The sequence below is a fragment of the Mauremys reevesii genome, linkage group 4, assembly GCF_016161935.1.
Source record: "Mauremys reevesii isolate NIE-2019 linkage group 4, ASM1616193v1, whole genome shotgun sequence".
NCBI classification, from domain to species: domain Eukaryota; kingdom Metazoa; phylum Chordata; order Testudines; family Geoemydidae; genus Mauremys; species Mauremys reevesii.
This window is the reverse complement of record NC_052626.1, coordinates 143,583,396-143,602,797: the sequence shown is the minus strand read 5'-3', so window position 1 is coordinate 143,602,797 and position 19,402 is coordinate 143,583,396. Positions and strand designations below refer to the sequence as shown.

The window sequence follows — 19,402 nt, the reverse complement described above, 5'->3', positions numbered from 1 at the left end:
CCCAACAAGCCTCGTATTTTGCTTGGCACTTTCATCATTGCAGTTCCCATTAACTTTGGCCCAGAAAGTTAGGACCAGTCGTTTCATTTGTAGCGTAGCTGGCATTTCACTAGAAGCGATCTGTAGTGCGCACAGGTGTTGTAATAAATGCACTGTTCGCAATTCATAGTGCCTGGGCTTGTATTAAATCTAATTTTTTAAGTTCTGATTTTGACGCTGACCCAAACATTTGAGAGCCAAGTCAGTAACTGGTCTGATTAAAGCTCTGTAGGCTGAAAGCAGTGTTTTCTTATCTGCTCTCCCGCAAGAGAGAGATTAATCCGTCCTGCCCACTGATCTTTAACATAGGTTTTATGACCTTTCTAAAGTAATTTAGTATCAAATATTAACACTAAGAATTTGAACCTTGTAACTATATCTGTTTGTTCTACATACAGATATAGTTTACATTCCTTTGCAACTTTTCTTTCTGTAAAGACCAGTTCTTTGGTTTTAGCAATGGAGAACGCAAAGCCCCACCTTATTTCCCCAGTCAGAGGGCTCTCCAAACACATTGATTCTCTCTTCTGCCACCTCAGTATTCCTGCTCCTAATACACAGAGCACAATCATCTGTGAATAGAATGACACCTGCCCCAGCCCTTATTTGTTTTGGGAGATCGTTTACAGTATCATAGTATTAAATAAGGTTGGGCTGATAACACGTCCCTTTGGTGGTCCATTTTGAATATTGTACATCAGGGGAGGGCAAACTTTTTGGCCTGAGGGCCACATCGGGGGTGAGGAAATTTCATGCAGGGGCAGGAATGTAGGGCTGGGGCAGGGGGTTGGGGTGCAGGAGGGGTTCAGGGTGCAGCAGGGGGGCTCAGGGCAGGGGCTGGGGTGCAGGAGGGAGTGTGGGGTGCAGCAGGAGGTTGGGGTGCAGCATAGTGCTCAGGGCAGGGGGTTGGGGTGCAGGAGGGTTTCAGGGTGCAGCAGGAGGGCTCAGGGCAGGGGTTGGGGTGCAGGAGGGAGTGTGGGGTGCAGCAGGAGGTTGGGGTGCAGCATAGAGCTCAGGGCAGGGGGTTGGGGTGCAGGAGGGGTTCAGGGTGCAGTAGAAGGGCTCAGGGCAGGGGTTGGGGTGCAGGAGGGAGTGTGGGGTGCAGCAGGAGGTTGGGGTGCAGCATAGAGCTCAGGGCAGGGGGTTGGGGTGCAGGAGGTTTTCAGGGTGCGGGCTCTGGCCCGGCGCTGCTTACCTGGAGCGGCTCCGGGGCGGCAACAGCATGCAGCTCCCTGCCTGCCTGCCCTGGCCCCAGCCCCGCGCTGCTCCAGGAAGTGGCTGGCACCATGTCCCTGTGGCCCCTGAGGGATGGGGTGGGGGCAGAGGGCTCCATGCGTTGCCCTTCCCTGTGGATACCTCCCCCGAAGCTCCCATTGGCTGCATTTCCCCATTCCCGGTGGTGGGAGCAAAGCGTGAATCTCCCCCAGCTGCCCCTGTTCCTAGGAGCTGAAGGGACATGGAGCCAGGTAGGAAGCCTTCGAGCCCCTGCTCCCCCCAGCACCAACGGGGGTCCCGGGCCACCCCCCAAGCACCCACAGCAGCCCTGGGCTGCTCCCCCCATCGGAGCACCTGTGGTCCCATGGCCCAAGCTTTAGTTAGGGATATATAGTAAGAGTCATGGACAGGTCTCGGGCAGTGAATTTTTGTTTACTGCCTGTGACCTGTCCATGACTAAAACGTAGCCTTACTTATAACACATTGAGGGAGGGAGAGATCTATATGGCTTGGTTCGCAATCTCTGAAACCCTAGTGTTACTCTCTCAGGTAGAGTTCCCCCCTTCCGTGTGACCAGTACAATTGCTGGGGGCTTCCGTCTTCTCATTTGCTAATTAGTCACTTACTAGCTAACACTTTCTCTTCTCCTGTAGCGTGAGCTCTGGGGGGCAGGGCCCATTGTTCACTGCTCGTACGGTACCCAGCCCAGTGGGGCCTTGCTGTGCCCAACAAACAGTACAGAGCCTGGCTGCGCCCTCAGGACGGCCTAAGGTCAATGTGATGTTCCGCTCTCAACTCCACTAACTAGGAAGGAAGCTGCGGTTCAGCAAGAAAAAGTGGAACCGAAACCATCCACCAAAGTTAACATTCCGTGAACTAGACACTGGAATGGTAACTGAGTGACATCGTGCTGCTCACGTGTTGTTAACTAAGGGCTTGTCTATGCTGGACTAAGGGGAGCGAATTGCAGAGTGCGCCAAAGATTTGTGCTCCAATTGCCTCCCCGCCCCATGTGGACGCTGCTGGTGCAAACTAAATGTAACTAGTCCGGTTTGAATGTAGTTCTAGTTTGCTCCAGCAGTGACCACACACGGCAGTTACAGCACAACACTTAGGTGCACTCTGCAATTCGCACCCACAGGCCACCCTGCCCCACAGCGTCGCTACCGAGGCAATCAGGGTCCCGTTCCATAAAGGCTGGTTGTGCTTTTAGAATTTGTTCGGTGCCTTAATGTCACATTCATCCTCACTGAGCAGGGAAGCAAGCTCACACTTAGGGTGATACTTCGCACACTCACTCGCAAACATTAGTCTGAAGTGGCCTCTTGCAAGCGGTTTTGTTTTTCCCCTCGCACCCACACAGACTGACTTGGTATATGTGTGTAAGCAGGGGGATGGTCCTGCTATTGTGGGGAACTTTCCTGGCTTCTGTGCTACCCCGGTGAAGTGGGCTAGCAGAAGGATCTGAGTCCTTGCTCCCACTTCCTTTACCCAGAGGCCTCCCTGCCCTTGAGGGCTCCCCTTCCATTCTCCTGTGTGGCAGAGTTCTCGTAACCCCAACAAGGCTGGGCCCAGGATTCCTGGGGGGCTCGACCCCCAACCCTGCTGTGGTCACCTAGGACAGGGGTTAGGGTGTCCCCACTCCAGGGTGCTCTCTCTCCACTAGGCACCTTCCTGACCCACTGATTATTACATACAATTTAAAGCAAATACAATTTATTTAATCAACAATTAATTTAAAAAAGAATAAGGAAAAATGGGAAAGGTTAAAGGAAAACACATCACCCCGCTCCGTGGCAGGGAGCATCACAAACAGTGTCTGTGGAACGTCAGGGCAGTTCACAGTCTGTTTCTTGTAGGTCCCAGACCTCCTTCTCAGGCCCTGGCTGTGCTGCAGGGACGCTGCGGGTTGGACACTTGCTCTGGTGGTGGCCACACATCCGGGCTTTGGATGGTGGGACCCTTCTTCCCAGCATCAGCCCCCATCGGGTTAAGAGCCCCCTCCCAGTCCGGCCTGCAAGGACCCTTGGCTGGGGGTGTCTTTCTGCGCTGGGCCCTTTGCCCAGGGTCCCCCCCTTGGCTGGCCCCAGGTGCTCACTGCACTGGGCTCCAAACTGCTCCAGCCCCAGCTCCAGCTCCACTCGGCCTCAGCACTGATGCTGATGCTCTGCCTCCAGCCCCCTGGGCTGCTTCTCTGGCTCTGTGGCTGCAGCTCTGCTCCCAGCGCAGGATCTGCCCTCCCTGGGCTGTGCCTCTGGCTCTGTGGCTGCAGCCCTGCTCCCAGCGCAGGATCTGCCCTCCCTGGGCCATGTCTTTGGCTCTGTGGGCTGCTTCCGCGACTCTGCTCCCAGCACTGACCTGCTTCCTGGGCAGCTTCTCTGGCCCCGGCAGGGCTCTGCTCCCCTGCTCAGCTTGGGCCCCTGCTCTCTCCTTAGCTCAGCCCCACTCTGTCTGACCCAGGCAATTCCAGCTCACACGGAGGAGGACCGGACCCAATCCACAGCTCTGGGTCCCCTGAGGAGATATCCAGCAAACGCTGGGAAAGCCAGGTGAGACGTGCACACACACACAAGGGAAGGTTAGAGCAGCACAGGGGCTCGTGAGCTCTGCAAGCTGGGAAGGGGGTGGAGGGTAGTGGGTTAGCACAGAGGGAGGGGCTGGGAGTCTGGACGCCTGGCTTCTATTCTGCGGCACATCTCATTGTATTCTGTGATGGCCTGGCTCAGTATTTGCAGTGGAAGGCCCCCTTCTTTGATCCAGCAGCTCAGCTTCCTTTAACGAGGAAACGCAGTCCCTAGCTGTTAGGGTTCTGAACGAAACACTTGGAATATAAACTGTGGCGTAGCCACGGCAGTGACAGCTGCCTGCGTCTGCAGAGAGTCTGAGACCATCGCTCCACGAGGGCTGAAAAGTGTCCGTTCATCTCGGGGGCAGGGGTCTGTCGCTTGTGAAATCTAACGGTGCCAATTTAAACACTGTGGGTAAAATTTTGCTGCTAATCTTCTTAGCCCCAAAGTCCAGGGCCTGCATTGATCCCGATATCCCAGAGCAGCACCTAGCTCTCTGACTGTCTCCATCTTATTCAGCCCTGTGTCTGTCTGGGGCTGCGCGCCCCTGTCTGTCTGGGGATGCGGTTCTGGGGCCGGAGCCACTAGATGGCTCTGGCTCTGGGAGGCAAAGCTCATGTTTCTCTCTCTCTCAATCTCTTCAGCACTTCCTGGTTGTGCAGCTCCTGTCCTCGTCCCAGTCTCCATTGTGCCTCCCCTTCTCCCTCCACACGGCACTGCGCCCTGGGGCTATGGGGGCCCGGGAGGCGGGTCTGAGCATCCCCTGGTGCCGGGCAGAGCGCATCAGCCAGCAGGTGCGGGGAAGCAGGACTCCTGGGTTCTGTCCCTGGCTCTGGCAGGGGAGGGGGGGCTGGTAGGTTAGAGTTGGGGGTAGCAGCTGGGGGTCAGTGCTTGCCTTGGGCAGCACCTCATAGTGGTTGTGCCTCTCTCTGCTCCAGGGAGGTTTATCTAGTCCCCCTCTGGGGTGCTCAGTGACTGGGAGAAACATGCCCAGCTGGTGTGTGGACTCGTTCCCAGGAGCCTGTGCAGACCCCACTCCTTGCTGTACATGAGCCCTAAACAACAGGTCATCCCTGAAGCTGGGAGGAGCTTTTCCTGTTTGCTGCCTAGTCACTAGAGCTGGCTGCAATTTAGGGGGCTGTTTTTCATGGAAATTTTGGAAAGAAAAGAAATCGTTTTTGTGTGTCCCCCCCCCCTTCCCAGTTGGCAAAATAATTCAAGAGGAGTTTTTTTCTCAGAACTTTAAGTAGTTGACCAATTTCAGCTCCTGGAGAAAATCTCCCGCTTGCCCTGCTCTTCCTCACAGGGGCAGGATTCCTGATTCCCATGGAAGCACCCTGCGTCCTGGATCGCCAGGGCTCTGAGGACACGGATGGGCCACAAGGCGTCCATAGAGGTGAGAGAGCTCAGAGAGCATCTCTGAGCCATGTAAATATCCCAGTGGGGCTGGGGTGAGCTCCCCCCGCCACAGCCCCCGTTCTGTCCCATCCCAGTTAATTCAATAATGTGCCATAGATCTTGGTTTCCAAATGACAGGTTTTCTCCTAGCTTCTTAATGGTTTTTGTGTGTGTGTGTGTGGGGGGGGGTGAAATCAGCAAGGCTCTTGAAATGCATTGGTTTTTGCGAAGTATCAGGCAATGTCCTCTTTCAAAAAGTCCACTGCCCACAGCCAAAATTGTCTGGGAAGCAGGTTGTCAGGCCCCAGAGAATTTTATGTGTTTGAAGCACCCAGGTTTTCAGTGGATGAAAGAAGTAGCTAGTGACTGTGATGGAAATCTGGGTCCAAGAATTTTGAAGTGATGAAAAATGCTTCAGGCTGGAAGCCACGAAAGGAACATTTTTGTAGTGGAACTAGTTTTTCATTGTAATAGCCACATTACGCCCACCTGGCCATGGCATGCATGGATTGCACTGACCTTCACTCATTTCTGACAGCAGCTCTGGCCCTTTGCCTCCCATCCTTCTGCAAAGAGCAGAGAGCAAAGATTACACAGGAGGAGAGATTTCGCTCCTGCTCTGTTTAATCTCACTTGCAGCTCTAGTGGCAGGAAGTTGGTAATGAGGACAGAATCTGGCCCTTTCTATGTCATAATGTCTTAAAATTTCATAGATGTCAGAGACAGCAGAGCCCATCGTGCCCATCCAGCCCAGCCTCCTGCCTAACCCAGGCCAGGAATCGCTGTGCCTCCAGCCCAGTAACTCCTGGCTGAGCTAGAGTGGAGCTTTGAGAGAGAGATGCCCCATCTCCACGGACAGACTCCCAGTGATGGACAACCCACCTCCTCCCTAGGGGAGCTCTCCCAATGGTTCATTCCCCTTCCAGATAAACACTGGCCTCTAATTCCCAGCCTCAATTTGTCTCCCTTCTGCTCCCAGCCAGTGGATCGTGCTCTGCCTTTGTATTTTAAAGATCCCAACCTATTACAGTTGTGCAGCGCCTGGCGCGACAGGTCCCTCATCTCAGTCATTGTGTGTCTGTGCAGTGCCCTGCGGGACGGGGCCCCTGATCTTAGTCGCTGTGTGTCTGTGCAGCACCCGGAGTGATGGGGTCCTGATCTCAGTCACTGATCTCTCTCTCCCTCCCGCAGCATTTCCCTCTCCCAGCTGTTCATTGTCTCCCGTTTCCTTCCCATAGGTGCTGAGATGCTGCACAGGGACGAGGAAGGAAGTCCGTGGCAGGATGAAGCATTGTCGGGCGAGGCGTCCGAGGGCCAGCCCGGGGCCGAGGTTCAGCTGGATGGAGCACAGGATACAGGGACCGCGGAGCGGAAGACATGCCCTGAGTGCGGGAAGAGGTTTGTCTGGAGCTCGCACCTTGTGCAGCACCGGCGCATGCACACTGGGGAGCGGCCGTTCCAGTGTGGTGAGTGCGGCAAGAGCTTCAGCCGCAGCTCCAACCTAGTGAAGCACCAGGGCACCCACACGGGCGAACGCCCCTACCGCTGCCCAGACTGCGGCCGCGGTTTCACCGACTCCTCCAACCTGGCCGCTCACCTACGTGGCCATGCCGGCCACAAGCCCCACCGCTGCCCCCAGTGCGGGAAAGGCTTTGCCCGGCGCTCCCACATTGCCACGCACAGGCGCACCCACACCGGCGAGCGCCCCTTCCCCTGCCCCGACTGTGGCAAGGCCTTCGCCCAGCGCTCCGACCTGGTGGCCCACCGCCGCACCCACACCGGGGAGCGCCCCTACCAGTGCACTGTGTGCGGCAAGCGCTTTGGTATGAGCTCCACCCTGACGGTGCACTGGCGCACCCACACTGGTGAGAAACCCTACCGCTGCCACCAATGCGGCAAAGGCTTCACCCAGAACTCGGGCTTCCTCATCCACCAGCGGCTGCATGCCGGAGACAAGCCCTACAAGTGCGGACAGTGCGGCAAGGCCTTCAGCATCAGCTCTGATCTCCTCGCCCACCGGAGGGGCCATGACGCTGGGGTTGCCGCCCACAAGTGCCCTGACTGCGGAGCTGGCTTCGGTGCCAGCGCCGAACTCCTGAACCACCAGAGCAGCGCCCACGGGGAGACGATGCCACACCGGTGCGCAGCTTGCGGGAAAGCCTTCCGGTGCCGCGCTGCCCTCGGCAGGCACCAGAGGACTCACAGCCAGCAGAGATCGCACAGCTGCTGCCAGTGTGGGAAAAGCTTCCTGCACAGTTCGTCCCTCAGTGCCCACCTGAGGACCCACACTGAGGAGAAGCCTTTCAAATGCACCCAGTGCGGGAAGGACTTCCGCCAGAGTTCGGCTCTGATCAGACACCAGAGGACTCACACGGAATAGGGCCGGCCACGGCTAACCCTTGGGGGGCCGGGGCCGGCTTGGAGATCCAGAGGAGCAGGGTCAGATTGGGGTGGCCGCTGGGAAGCTGGGGATGGGCTCTGCGGGAGGGACCTAGCACCTAGATGGAGAGTTTGGGGGTGGGGACTGGGACGGGAAGGAGCTGGGTGCGGGGGCAGGAGGGTCAAGTGAAGTAAAGTGTGGAGTCTGCTTGGCATCCTCGGAGAGTATCACACACGTCAGGGCAAAGCTTGCTAGTGGCACAAAAGTTCCTGGGTGGGGAATAACAGTGGGGGCAGAGCTGGCTCATGGATCTCGCCCCTATGTTCTGGGTCTACCTTTTCGCCATATTTGGGGTCAGGAGGGAATTTCCCTCCCGGGTCAGATTGGCAGAGATCCTGGGTGTTTTTCTCCTTCCTCTACAGCATGGGGCACGGGTCACTTGTAGGTTTGAACTAGAGTAAATGGTGGATTCTCTGGCTCGTGAAGTCTTTAAATCATAATTTGAGAACGTCAGTAACTCAGCCAGCGGTTACGGGCCTGTTACGGGCGTGGATGGGGGACGTTCTGTGGCCTGCAACGTGGAGGAGGTCAGACTAGATGATCATGATGGTCCCTTGTGGCCTTAAAGTCTATGAGGAATCGGGGTCAGTTGAGATAATTCAAACAAGGTGCTTTTTAATACAGCCAAATGCAAGGTCGTCTTTCTAGGACCCAGGAATGCAGGCCAGATCGGCAGAATGCGGCCTGTACCCTGGACGGCAGAGGCCCTGAGAAGGATGTAGGCAATTCCACTCTGCAGCGCTGTGGTTAAGAGGGTAACTTGTTCCTGGGCTGTGAGAGCAGGGAAATGCCGAGGCAGAGTGAAGAAGGCATGTTACCGCTGTATACAGCGCTGGGGAGACGATTCCTAGATCCTGTGTCCAATCCTGGGGTCCCCACTTCCAAAGACAACCCATTTCCTGTGAAAGGAAATGCCCTTTGCCATGCCCTGTGGAACTCATGGCCACATGATCTTTCCGAGTCCAAGAACCGAACATGTCTCAGTGAAGGGACTGGGGGCAGATGGAAAGAGGACGCTTCACACCTGCAGAGGAACCGCGCTTCGGCATCCAGGTGGGAAGCGAGAACATTCACAGTCACTAATCGCTCCTGGCCCCGCCTCGCTCAGACTGAGAGCAAACCAGCGCCTCCTACAACTGCCCCCTGCAGGCCTCACGCCCCTCCCTCTGACCGGGCTGCTTCTGGGCACTGTCAGAGCTGGAACACCGGCTAGAGGGGCCCCTGGGATGAGCCAGGGTTCATGTTGCCCCCACAGATTGTGAGCTCTTGGAAGCAGGCGCTTTCTCTTTGGTCTGTGTTCGTCTGGCGCCCAGCACAATGGGCACCTGGCCTGTAGGCCCCATCATAACTCAAATAAACAATAACAACCCAGCCTGGCAGTGGTGGGGGCACTGAATGAAGCGCTGCAGCTATTGGGGATGGTAGAGTTTGGGAGGAGCTGTCTGTCTGTCTTGGGGGCAGGGAATGTGATATGGGGGCCTTTCCCCTGGTGCTTCCTCCACTCACTGGACTGAGACCAGCTTTTGTGGCTGCAGAATCCAGTTTATTCAGACACAATGGCTGCCCCAAACATACAGCCCTCCCACCGTCTGTTTGCGCAGTCAGACTGGCGCTTCTGTCTTGCCTAGAACCCTATGGCCAATGGAGTGCGCGCGTGCGCACACACAGGCACACACACACCCAGTGCTGCTAGGAACAAGGGCCCAACTGGGGGTGCTGCAAACCCACCTGCACACAAAACCCCTACGCCAGTGGTCCCCAGACGAAGGACCATGGCGGCGGTGGACTGCCGAATTTCTGCGGCATTTCGGCAGCGATAACTCTCGATGATGTCACTTGTCAGCAGCAAGCGGCGTCATCGAGAGGTGTTGCTGCCAAAATGCCGCCGAAATTTGGCAGCATTTCGGCAGGTGCTCCACCGCCGGCCAGGAGGCGGGTGCATTTAGATGCCCCTGCAGGCGCCATGGCTCCCACGGGCACCGTGTTGGGGGCCCCTGCTGTAAGCCATACTCATGGCAGGAGTGAATTGTGGGAGTTCAGCCCTTGCCGCCCATCATGCCCCAGGAGGATGTGGCAGTTTTTCCCACAGTGCCTAATGCACCCAGGAGCAACTCTGTTCTGGGAATCCTGCCAGGGGGTGGAGGGCTTGTTCCCCAGTAATTGCTGTGTGGGGATGGGCAGAGGGTGCAGGTAGAAAGGGGCTATCATCGCAGTCATGACCACTGTCTTTTCACTTAGGGTGACCTCTTCACACACCTCAATGCTCTCGAGTGGGATATCCCTATGGCATTCAGGCCTCAGATCAGGAACAGGGGCTGTCTTACAATCCTCTGCACAGAATAGCATCTTGACAATGGCTTCACTGTTGTGATGCACTTTTAAGCTGTTTATATGCACAGTCCAAGGTGCGTCCCTGCTGCGGGGCCTGTGTACATTGCAGGTAACAGCGTGACCCCTCCCTACCACCTCAGAAGGCCCCTCCCATCAGTTTTGCAATTTGTACTTTTCCACAAAGAATAACACCAGCAGCAGATCCCCTGCATCAAAAGATCGCTCACAAGGACAGCGAAACCCCCTTTATCCCATTGAATTGGGACCAGGGCCAGATTGGTTAACTAAAACATCGGATAATCGGATGAATGGGAACGTGCCAGGCTACAGCGCCATCTAGGGACCATAGGAGAGATTGCCCACTTCTGGACCTGTGTGCGCTGGTTGTTGGGTTAATACGGAGAACCGGATACGGGAGGGTCAGATAAACAGGGTTCTACTGTATTGTGATCATCCCATTCTTTCTGAACTGCTTGGCTTCTAGTGAGGCTGTGTCACTATTCCAATCATGGATTTAGGGAAACCTAATTTAGGCTCCTCCCTGTGAAAGGGGAAGGAAAAGTGAAGTGCTTCAGTAAGATCAACCTGACCAGAATGAAATGGTTCCATTTTTTGTTTCAAAAGGACATTTGGCTTCATAAGTTTATTTTGTTTTGGATGAGATTGTGCCTTTCATGGTTTGTGGCACACAAGCAGACAAGTTAGAGAAAACATAAAATACTCTTGCTGGACGTTCACAGAGTCTCGCTAACTTGTTTCTTAGGAGCCAGAACAACAACACGTAAGAACCCAAAACTCAGAGGGAGAGAACGCAGGCTACTGCCTATCACAGAGAGGCACAACTCACTGGGGACCTGCTGACTGGCTGCTGCTATGCCCCGATTGTGTGGTGCCCTACTGAGCTCCCTAGCATGCAAGCATGCCCAGGAACCCTGCTCAACATTTAAAGTCACAGTATTCAATTTTAACACAACCACAAATGTACCAGAGCATCAACATTTTCTGTTTTACAAGGTCTCTCCATTTTTGGAACCCTTGTTTCTAAACATGCCATGCGGGATTTGAATCAAATTTCAGCGACTAATTATCATGGGGGTGGAATCATCATTAATATGTATTCTGGGTAGTTATGTTGTTGGCTTCTTTAGGAAATTTGGGGAAACAGGAACACTGGGAAAAAGCACACACATACACACCACACATTTGCTGCCCACTGGTGCTGCCTGAGCAGTAGCCTTGTGACATCAGAGATAACCCACCACTCAGCTCTCCCTCCCTCTGCTTCATTTTCATACTTGGGGAGAATGACTAGCACCCTGGCTGCCATGGCAACAGCTATCTTTGACAGCTGGTTGCCCCCTTGTTACCAGAACATCATCACAGTCAGGAAGTTTGTAATGAAACAGAGCCAGAGCTGGATAACCGGGACAGCCCCTGCTGTGCTCAGTGGGGTTTGTGCTGCGGTACGGTGCTGTGTTCCTTCGCAAAGGGCAGGTGCTTGCTACTGTCCTCAGTAAGGCCTAGGTGAAAACAAGATGAAAAATTCCAGCTCTTTCTTGGATATTGTTTCTCTGCTTCTTGCACATTCAGGGTTACAGCTTAGAACTTTCAGTGACCCTGAAGTTGCATAAAATGAGTTTTGTTTTAATGCAGTTTCATTTAATGACTTTCAATACTCTGATCAGCACAGCACTGAGTGGTGAAACGGGGATTTTCTCCAAGATAACAGTGGCAATAAAATATAGACTGAACCAACACATGAGTAAGAGCTTCGTTGTTTAAACAGCTTGTAGAGGTGCGGACTCACCTCCACGGCACCTCCTGCTGGTGACTTCTGGGAATTAGCTCATTCCAGCTCCGGAGCGCCCTCTGCAGGCCGGTGATCCGCCTGTTCCCTGGCCCCCGTGCCCTTCCCTGGACCCGGTGCCTCTTTAGCTGAGGTGCTACCCCCTGGCAGTAACCCCTCAGTCTCAGGATCACCCATCCTTGGGGAACCTCCAACCCACTATTCCCACCTCGCGTCAGTATATGGCTACTGCCAGTCATCGTCTAGCCCTGCGCCCTGGGGCAGACTGCAGGATCAGCCACTCATCACTGGCAAGGAGGGTCTGGACCTGCTGCCTTGGCCTACCCCTGGGCTGCCCTCTGCAACCCCCAGAACCTGTTGGCCTTGTGCTAGGCCACAGCCTGGGGCTTTCCAGGTGGATCTCCCCAGCATATCTCCAGCCCTGCTCCACTCAGGTACCCTGTCTCTAGCTCCCTGCAACCAGGCCCTTCTCCCTCTATAGACAGAGAGAGACTGATCCTTCTGCCTTCCCTGGCCTTCTTATAAGGCCCTGTTGCTCAGTTTGGGGTGTGGCCCCAGCTGCAGCCACTTCCCCCAATCAGCCAGGATTTTACCTTGCCCAGCCCCAGCCCTCTGCAGGGCTTTTCCAACCCCTTCCAGGCTGGAGCGGGGGGTCACCCCGTTACACAGCACAGAGATAAAAGATTTTCGTTCTATTAAAAAAAAACAAAGGAAATTAACAAACAAAAACCCTTCATTTAACGTTACTCATGTTTGCTTTCATCAATAAAATCATTAGGAAATACAAAGTCAAGGCTTTTAAACAAGATGGAAAGGTTACAAAGTGAAGCATTCACAGGTTAGCAAATGTCCAAAGAAGTGTTGCCCTGGCACCCTCAATTCAGTCCTCTTGTGCATTTGCAGGATGATGCAGACTTTCATGACATGATCCCATAGTATTTTTTTTCCCATGGGACCCCTTCCTTATTCAGTGCACAGGGTTTTCTTCTCTGGGGCTGTGTATTGAAGGAGCCTGTTGCCTGTAGGATCCCTGCCTCATTTCTTGCAGAGTTAACGTTGCACAGGCAATGCTCATTCTGGTATTTCCTAACTTGAGAGTGCTTCACTTTGCAGCCTTTTAGTCCTCTGTGCATTTCCTAATGTTTATAGCTTGCTTTACTGAGGAGAACAGTCTTCATGACAAAAGGTTTGGTTATTTTTTTGTGTGTGTGTGATGTCTCCATTCTTTATCTGGTCAGTGTCACTAGTGTGCGCTTTACAAGACAGAGAAAGTAAGGACACTCCCTGATACAAAGCCCCTATGATCTGAGGAAGACTGACACATACAAAGAAAGCAGGAGATGTAAGAACTAGGATGTTCTTTCTTTCTTCTGATGAATTATTATTATGATTAAAGAAAGGGTGGTGGGTTGGGGAACTTGTGTGGTGAGGATGTTCAATGCAGAAGTTTCCATTGTTTGGCACCTGCGGCTGACTCAAGTGCTGCACAGTGCTAGGTTTTGGGTAGCAAGCACCCTCACAATGGCAAAGAGCCTTTTCAGAACTCTGATGCAATCTTCTCTTGATGCTCCTAATCTATGGTGGCCATTACCTTAGGCTCATCTCAAGCTCTTTCCGCCTATGAGATGCTCTCTGGTGATTTGCTGCCTTCTCATGGCATGCCTCTTTTCTAGCAAGATTTTTCCAGTCCTTTGTTCCTGTAGAACTCAGTATGGCTGGAACGTTAGACTGGAGGAGTTTGCAACAAAAATAGTATGCAGCATTCTGGGTTTTTGAGTACATAAGCCATGACCTCTCCACTTTGTCACCATTGGGGATTTCACACCAGGAATGTGTTGGGTGGAAACATCTATTTTCATTGTCCTTGGGGAACATGAAGTTTTTCACTTGCTGTGGCCCAGGCAGTACAAGGAAGTCCCTCAGGCTACTGCTCAAGTGGGTCCACAGTCCTGGATCATCTAGATTTAAGGAACTAAACTCAGCAGCAGCTGTTTCTTGTGCCTCCACCACACTCTTCTCTGAGCTACACTTTTCTTCAGGAATGTGCATGGTTACATCCATTTGAGATGGAGATATGGATGCTGCAGTAGCTGCCAGGTCTCCTGCACTCTGACTACCTGGAAGATCAGGATTCTCCTCACCACTCACATCCTCACTGGGGCCAGAAGGCTCAACGTGAACATTTGTGTCTATGTATCTCAGAAGAGCTCCTTCCTGCTTAGACAGAAAAGCTTCCTTTGCTTTCTTGCTTTTTCTGAATGCTGCCCCAGAGGGGCGTTTTCTTCTTTCACTCATGACTGCTGTTCTGTGCCAGCTAGAGTGGCAGGGGACAAATAAGCAGGCTGGTAGCAGGGTCTGAATGAGGGAAGATATCAGCGTCTTAAGGGCCTACTCGGCTCCTACTACTTCAGTTGACTGACTGCCTGTTCTCCTCAAGCGGGTTCAGGGAAGCAGCAGGAAATAGGAAGCTCCCTGAGAAGCTGGTGTTAATCAGTCCAGGCTCCTGGGGGTGCTCAAGAGGTACACAAGAGGCTCCTCCTCCTCTCTCTCCCTGCAGCTCCTGCTGCTTTCTGTTATTCCCTCTCACCTTTTCTCCTGCCTGCCTGTTATGTCTCTTGTGCCCCCTTCCTCCAGGACAGCACTCCACCAGCTCTGTGCATCTCCAGCAGAGAGAAAACATATGCACCAGCACCAGACACAATTTTCTACGCTCTGGATCCCAGTGGTGCCCTGCCACAGTTTGACACCTGCGGCAGCCGCCTCAGTTCGCCTCATGGTAAGGCCAGCCCTGTCCTGTGGGCACGGAGAACCTAGCTCCCACTGAGGTCAGCCAGGGAGGCTGGATGTGCACATTGCAGGAAATAGACGGTCAGGGCAGCATAATCCACTGAAAAACCTGCAACTTGCTAATTGCAAACCAAGCTCTCCCTGTGTGGCTCTTCGTCCTGCCTCTGTTGGCTGGAACATGAGCAGAGCTTTCTGAGACAGCTGCTGCGGCTGTGGCCAACCAGCGAAGCGCGTTTCCCATCGTCTCTCTTCTGGCTGTGGATGTTTGACTGCAGCAGCCCCGCAGAGGTCCCAGCCTCGCTCTCTAATGTCCATTCTCCCCTTGCTTGCATGGCGCTTCTTGGACCATGGAGTACCCTCAGGAAAACATCCCAGCTGTGGACACAGGCACCAGCACCGATTCCCCAAGCCAGAGTCCCCTTTGCAATCCAGGGAACCAGCCTGGGTTGTCTGGAGCGCAGGGTGTGGCCCACGGTGACTGCAGACCCTGCCCTTGCTGCACAGCGACTCCTGGGACCCCTCTAGCCCATCAGCACTCGGCTCTCCCGCATTCTGCTGAGCGGCTGAGATCTGAGGGAACAGAAACCCTTTGTTAGAGACGGAAAATCTCCTCCCAAGAACACTCTGTCAATGGCTGCCAGAGGCTGTCCCTGTGAAACCCCAAATGTGCAGCCCCTCGGATTCCCACAGGGTAGATCTCAGCTCATTCACTTGTCACCCGTGGCCGCAGTCTCTGACAGGGGGAATGTAGAGGAGGTTTTTGCCAATGGTCCCTTCTACAGGGCACAGAATGGGAGGAGGTTTGGCCTTGTGATGTGAGGCCTGGCTCTGAGAATCAGGGCTCCTGGGATCTGGGGCTCTGGAATGGGGTGTGGTCTAGTGGGTGGAGCTGGATTTGTTGACAGTGAGTGAGAGGGGCTTGTGCTGAAGGACCCTGGGTCAATCCCCACCAATTCCTGTGATGTCTACATGTGGCCATGATTTTACTTACCTCTCAAGGTAGGTTATTTAGCCCATTCCTGGACACATGTGTTACATCTGCTGCTGTCCACCCCTGAGATGTAGGTCCTTCATCCACACAAGGACATGGCTCATCAAGGTCAATCCAGCAGCTCCCATCTGGTCTTCACCTCCGCAATGGAGGGCGAGCTCTAACCTGACCAGAGAAAGACAGGGTGGTGTTCTTCAGGGGAATCTGCTGGAGCTCCTGCATCCCCTGCTCCACCTCACACCCCAACACGCTAAGGGTTTTCCAAAGATACCACTAATCTCGGATAAACAAAGCAGCTGAGATGAGGTCAGTGTGGGTGGATTTACTGAGCAGACTGGTTCTAACGGAAGAACAGATTTCTCCCCTGCTCTAGGGAGATTCCCATAGGAAAAGTCTCGGATGGTTGGGGTGGGGGCAATGCAAATCCTCAGCCCCTTGAATGGCAGGAAATCAGGATTCAGGGAGTTAAGGGGTGTCTCTGTCCTGCTGGAGGGAGCAGATCTGGAGAGCAGGAAGAGCACTAGTGGCATTGTAGGAAAGCCAGTGACTTCTACCTGTGAAGGTGGCTGAAGCTTCTGGCAGACACTAGAGTCCCGGATCCTTACACCTCCTTTGGGGATCCTTTCCCTAGGAATAAAATAAGGACACCACACAGAGAATGACATTTGAATCCCAGGTCTGGGATCCAGGGAAAAGGGATGATTTCAGGCAGGCTACGTACCAGGAACCTGATTTTGGTCCCAAGAGCCACAATTACCCAGAGGAGGTTTTCTTCCCCATTTGCTTTCAGGTTATTTATTCACAGTATTCATTTGTCTGCTTTGCTGGGTCTCCACTCTCTGCAGCTGTTCATTGGTTTTAGTAACAGTCTTTCAGTTTTTGCTTCTGATTCCTCTTCTTACAGGGTAGCATCTGCTTAGCACTTTTTAAAAAAATAAAACAATTCAAAACAAAATCCTGATCCTACATGGAAGAGGAAGGTTCCTGAGAATTTGGCTGCAGAACTTTAGTGTCTGCATATTTCAGTCCCTATTATTTATTCAGGTGCAGGTCTGATGCCATCTGCACCCAGAAGAATGCTCATATGATGCACGGGGGGCCCTTAGAATAACTGTTAAAAGAGAAGAAGAGAGTAGATTAAAAGGTGGGGAAATCAACCAATGCATCAGCCCTTCTCTGCATCACTGAAGCACCAGGCATGGGAGCGAAACAGGTTACAAATCCCCATGGTTCTTTCCCACTAGACAGACGTCCAGAAAGAAAAAGGCCTTCAGCCAATTATTTCCTTACACTCGGAAGGGGTGAAATTCAGCCCTGTGCAGACAGCCAGGGCAAGGTCTGTGCATCACAGCGGGATTAAATGGCACTTCACTGCCAGGTGATCGGAGACTTCGGTGGCACAGGTGTCCTCCTGGATTGGAACAGCCGGCTGGAATCCTGTGAGGTACAGAGCAGAGAGAGGTTTGGGTCACAACGTTCACCTCAGAGGCTGAGCATCTGCAGACTTTTGGGATGTTCCCATCTGAGGGGGAGGATTTTGGCCAGCCCCAGCTCAGAGCTTTCAGTCACTTCAACCAGTGATTCTCTGGCACAGTTGATCTAAAGCAGCTGAACTTTTCAGGCCTTGCGCCCATCTCCGACCCCCCTCCCACCTCGCATTGCCCTCTAACAGCCCTCTCCCTGCTCTCGATCCCTGCCAAGCCCAAATACAGAGCCTACCCCACGCTCCTCCTCTCAGACCCTCTCCTCACACGACCCTCCCCTACCTTTGAGAGGCTGATCCCGGTGCCCTTTACCGAGCTCCTGGAGAAATCATGGCTCCTCAGGACAAGCTGGGAGTGGGTGGTTCCAACCTCTGTGTGGGGTGCGTGGTTTTCCGTCTAAGCTTCACTGAGAGCCAGCATGTCTCGATTTCACAGGATGAGTGAAGTCTAGGAAGCGCTGCACTTCTTGAGGACTTCCAACTTCGCCCCATTTATCAATGGCTTCCACCTTATTTGGATCAATCATAACATCTTCTGGGGAGAGGATGTACCCCCAAAACTCTGTGGAGAGTTGGCTGGAGGTTCTGCTTTTCCAATTCTGCGTTGAAACCATGCAGCCGAAACCTCTCCAGGTTCGGATGTGCTGCGCGTGCTGCTCTGGGTTCTCCAAAAAGAGACGTATGTCACCCCAATAGATGACACTGTCCCCAAATACATCACTGATGAAGTGTTTCAAGGTCAGGGGACCGTTAGTTAGCTCAAATAGCATATCAGACCGTTAAAATGTCCATCGTGTGTTTTGAAATCTGTCTTCCATTTGTCCCTTGACCAAACGAGCCTTAGATTGGAAATTTGTCCCTTTAACCCAGCTCCTGGAGAAATCATGGCTCCTCAGGACAAGCTGGGAGTGGGTGGTTCCAACCTCTGTGTGGGGTGCGTGGTTTTCCGTCTAAGCTTCACTGAGAGCCAGCATGTCTCGATTTCACAGGATGAGTGAAGTCTAGGAAGCGCTGCACTTCTTGAGGACTTCCAACTTCGCCCCATTTATCAATGGCTTCCACCTTATTTGGATCAATCATAACATCTTCTGGGGAGAGGATGTACCCCCAAAACTCTGTGGAGAGTTGGCTGGAGGTTCCGCTTTTCCAATTCTGCGTTGAAACCATGCAGCCGAAACCTCTCCAGGTTCGGATGTGCTGCGCGTGCTGCTCTGGGTTCTCCAAAAAGAGACGTATGTCACCCCAATAGATGACACTGTCCCCAAATACATCACTGATGAAGTGTTTCAAGGTCAGGGGACCGTTAGATAGCTCAAATAGCATATCAGACCGTTAAAATGTCCATCGTGTGTTTTGAAATCTGTCTTCCATTTGTCCCTTGCCCAAACGAGCCTTAGATTAGAAATTTTTCCCTTTACCCAGCTCCTGGAGAAATCATGGCTCCTCAGGACAAGCTGGGAGTGGGTGGTTTCAACCTCTGTGTGGGGTGCGTGGTTTTCCGTCTAAGCTTCACTGAGAGCCAGCATGTCTCGATTTCACAGGATGAGTGAAGTCTAGGAAGCGCTGCACTTCTTGAGGACTTCCAACTTCGCCCCATTTATCAATGGCTTCCACCTTATTTGGATCAATCATAACATCTTCTGGGTAGAGGATGTACCACATAAACTCTGTGGAGAGTTGGCTGGAGGTTCCGCTTTTCCAATTCTGCGTTGAAACCATGCAGCGAAACCTCTCCAGGTTCGGATGTGCTGCGCGTGCTGCTCTGGGTTCTCCAAAAAGAGACGTATGTCACCCCAATAGATGACACTGTCCCCAAATACATCACTGATGAAGTGTTTCAAGGTCAGGGGACCGTTAGATAGCTCAAATAGCATATCAGACCGTTAAAATGTCCATCGTGTGTTTTGAAATCTGTCTTCCATTTGTCCCTTGCCCAAACGAGCCTTAGATTAGAAATTTTCCCTTTACCCAGCTCCTGGAGAAATCATGGCTCCTCAGGACAAGCTGGGAGTGGGTGGTTTCCAACCTCTGTGTGGGGTGCGTGGTTTTCCATCTAAGCTTCACTGAGAGCCAGCATGTCTCGATTTCACAGGATGAGTGAAGTCTAGGAAGCGCTGCACTTCTTGAGGACTTCCAACTTCGCCCCATTTATCAATGGCTTCCACCTTATTTGGATCAATCATAAAATCTTCTGGGAGAGGATGTACCCCCAAAACTCTGTGGAGAGTTGGCTGGAGGTTCCGCTTTTCCAATTCTGCGTTGAAACCATGCAGCCGAAACCTCTCCAGGTTCGGATGTGCTGCGCGTGCTGCTCTGGGTTCTCCAAAAAGAGACGTATGTCACC

At 53.1% G+C, this 19,402-nt stretch overlaps 1 protein-coding gene and 1 long non-coding RNA gene across 2 annotated transcripts; one reads left to right on the top strand and one right to left on the bottom strand.

The window, feature by feature from the left end:
- The first annotated feature begins 4,518 nt into the window (after positions 1-4,518).
- LOC120403183 (zinc finger and SCAN domain-containing protein 2-like) lies at positions 4,519-7,715 on the top strand. Its single transcript, XM_039534020.1, has 3 exons — positions 4,519-4,615; positions 5,128-5,217; positions 6,458-7,715. The coding sequence occupies exons 2-3, from the start codon at positions 5,148-5,150 to the stop codon at positions 7,597-7,599; spliced, it is 1,212 nt and encodes a 403-aa protein (XP_039389954.1). The 5' UTR covers positions 4,519-4,615; positions 5,128-5,147; the 3' UTR covers positions 7,600-7,715.
- Positions 7,716-15,689: 7,974 nt separating this feature from the next.
- LOC120403227 lies at positions 15,690-16,816 on the bottom strand. The gene is made up of 3 exons (XR_005597484.1): positions 16,297-16,816; positions 16,130-16,202; positions 15,690-15,740 (listed from the first exon to the last, which is right to left on the bottom strand). It is a non-coding gene; the product is annotated as an uncharacterized LOC120403227 (long non-coding RNA).
- Between the last annotated feature and the right edge of the window lie 2,586 nt (positions 16,817-19,402).

Bases quoted from the DNA above. Each gene is read 5' to 3' on its own strand.
- LOC120403183 (XM_039534020.1), top strand. From the start codon at position 5,148: ATGGAAGCACCCTGCGTCCTGGATCGCCAGGGCTCTGAGGACACGGAT. The intron at 5,218-6,457 runs GTGAGAGAGCTC...TCCTTCCCATAG, and splicing joins GCCACAAGGCGTCCATAGAG to GTGCTGAGATGCTGCACAGG.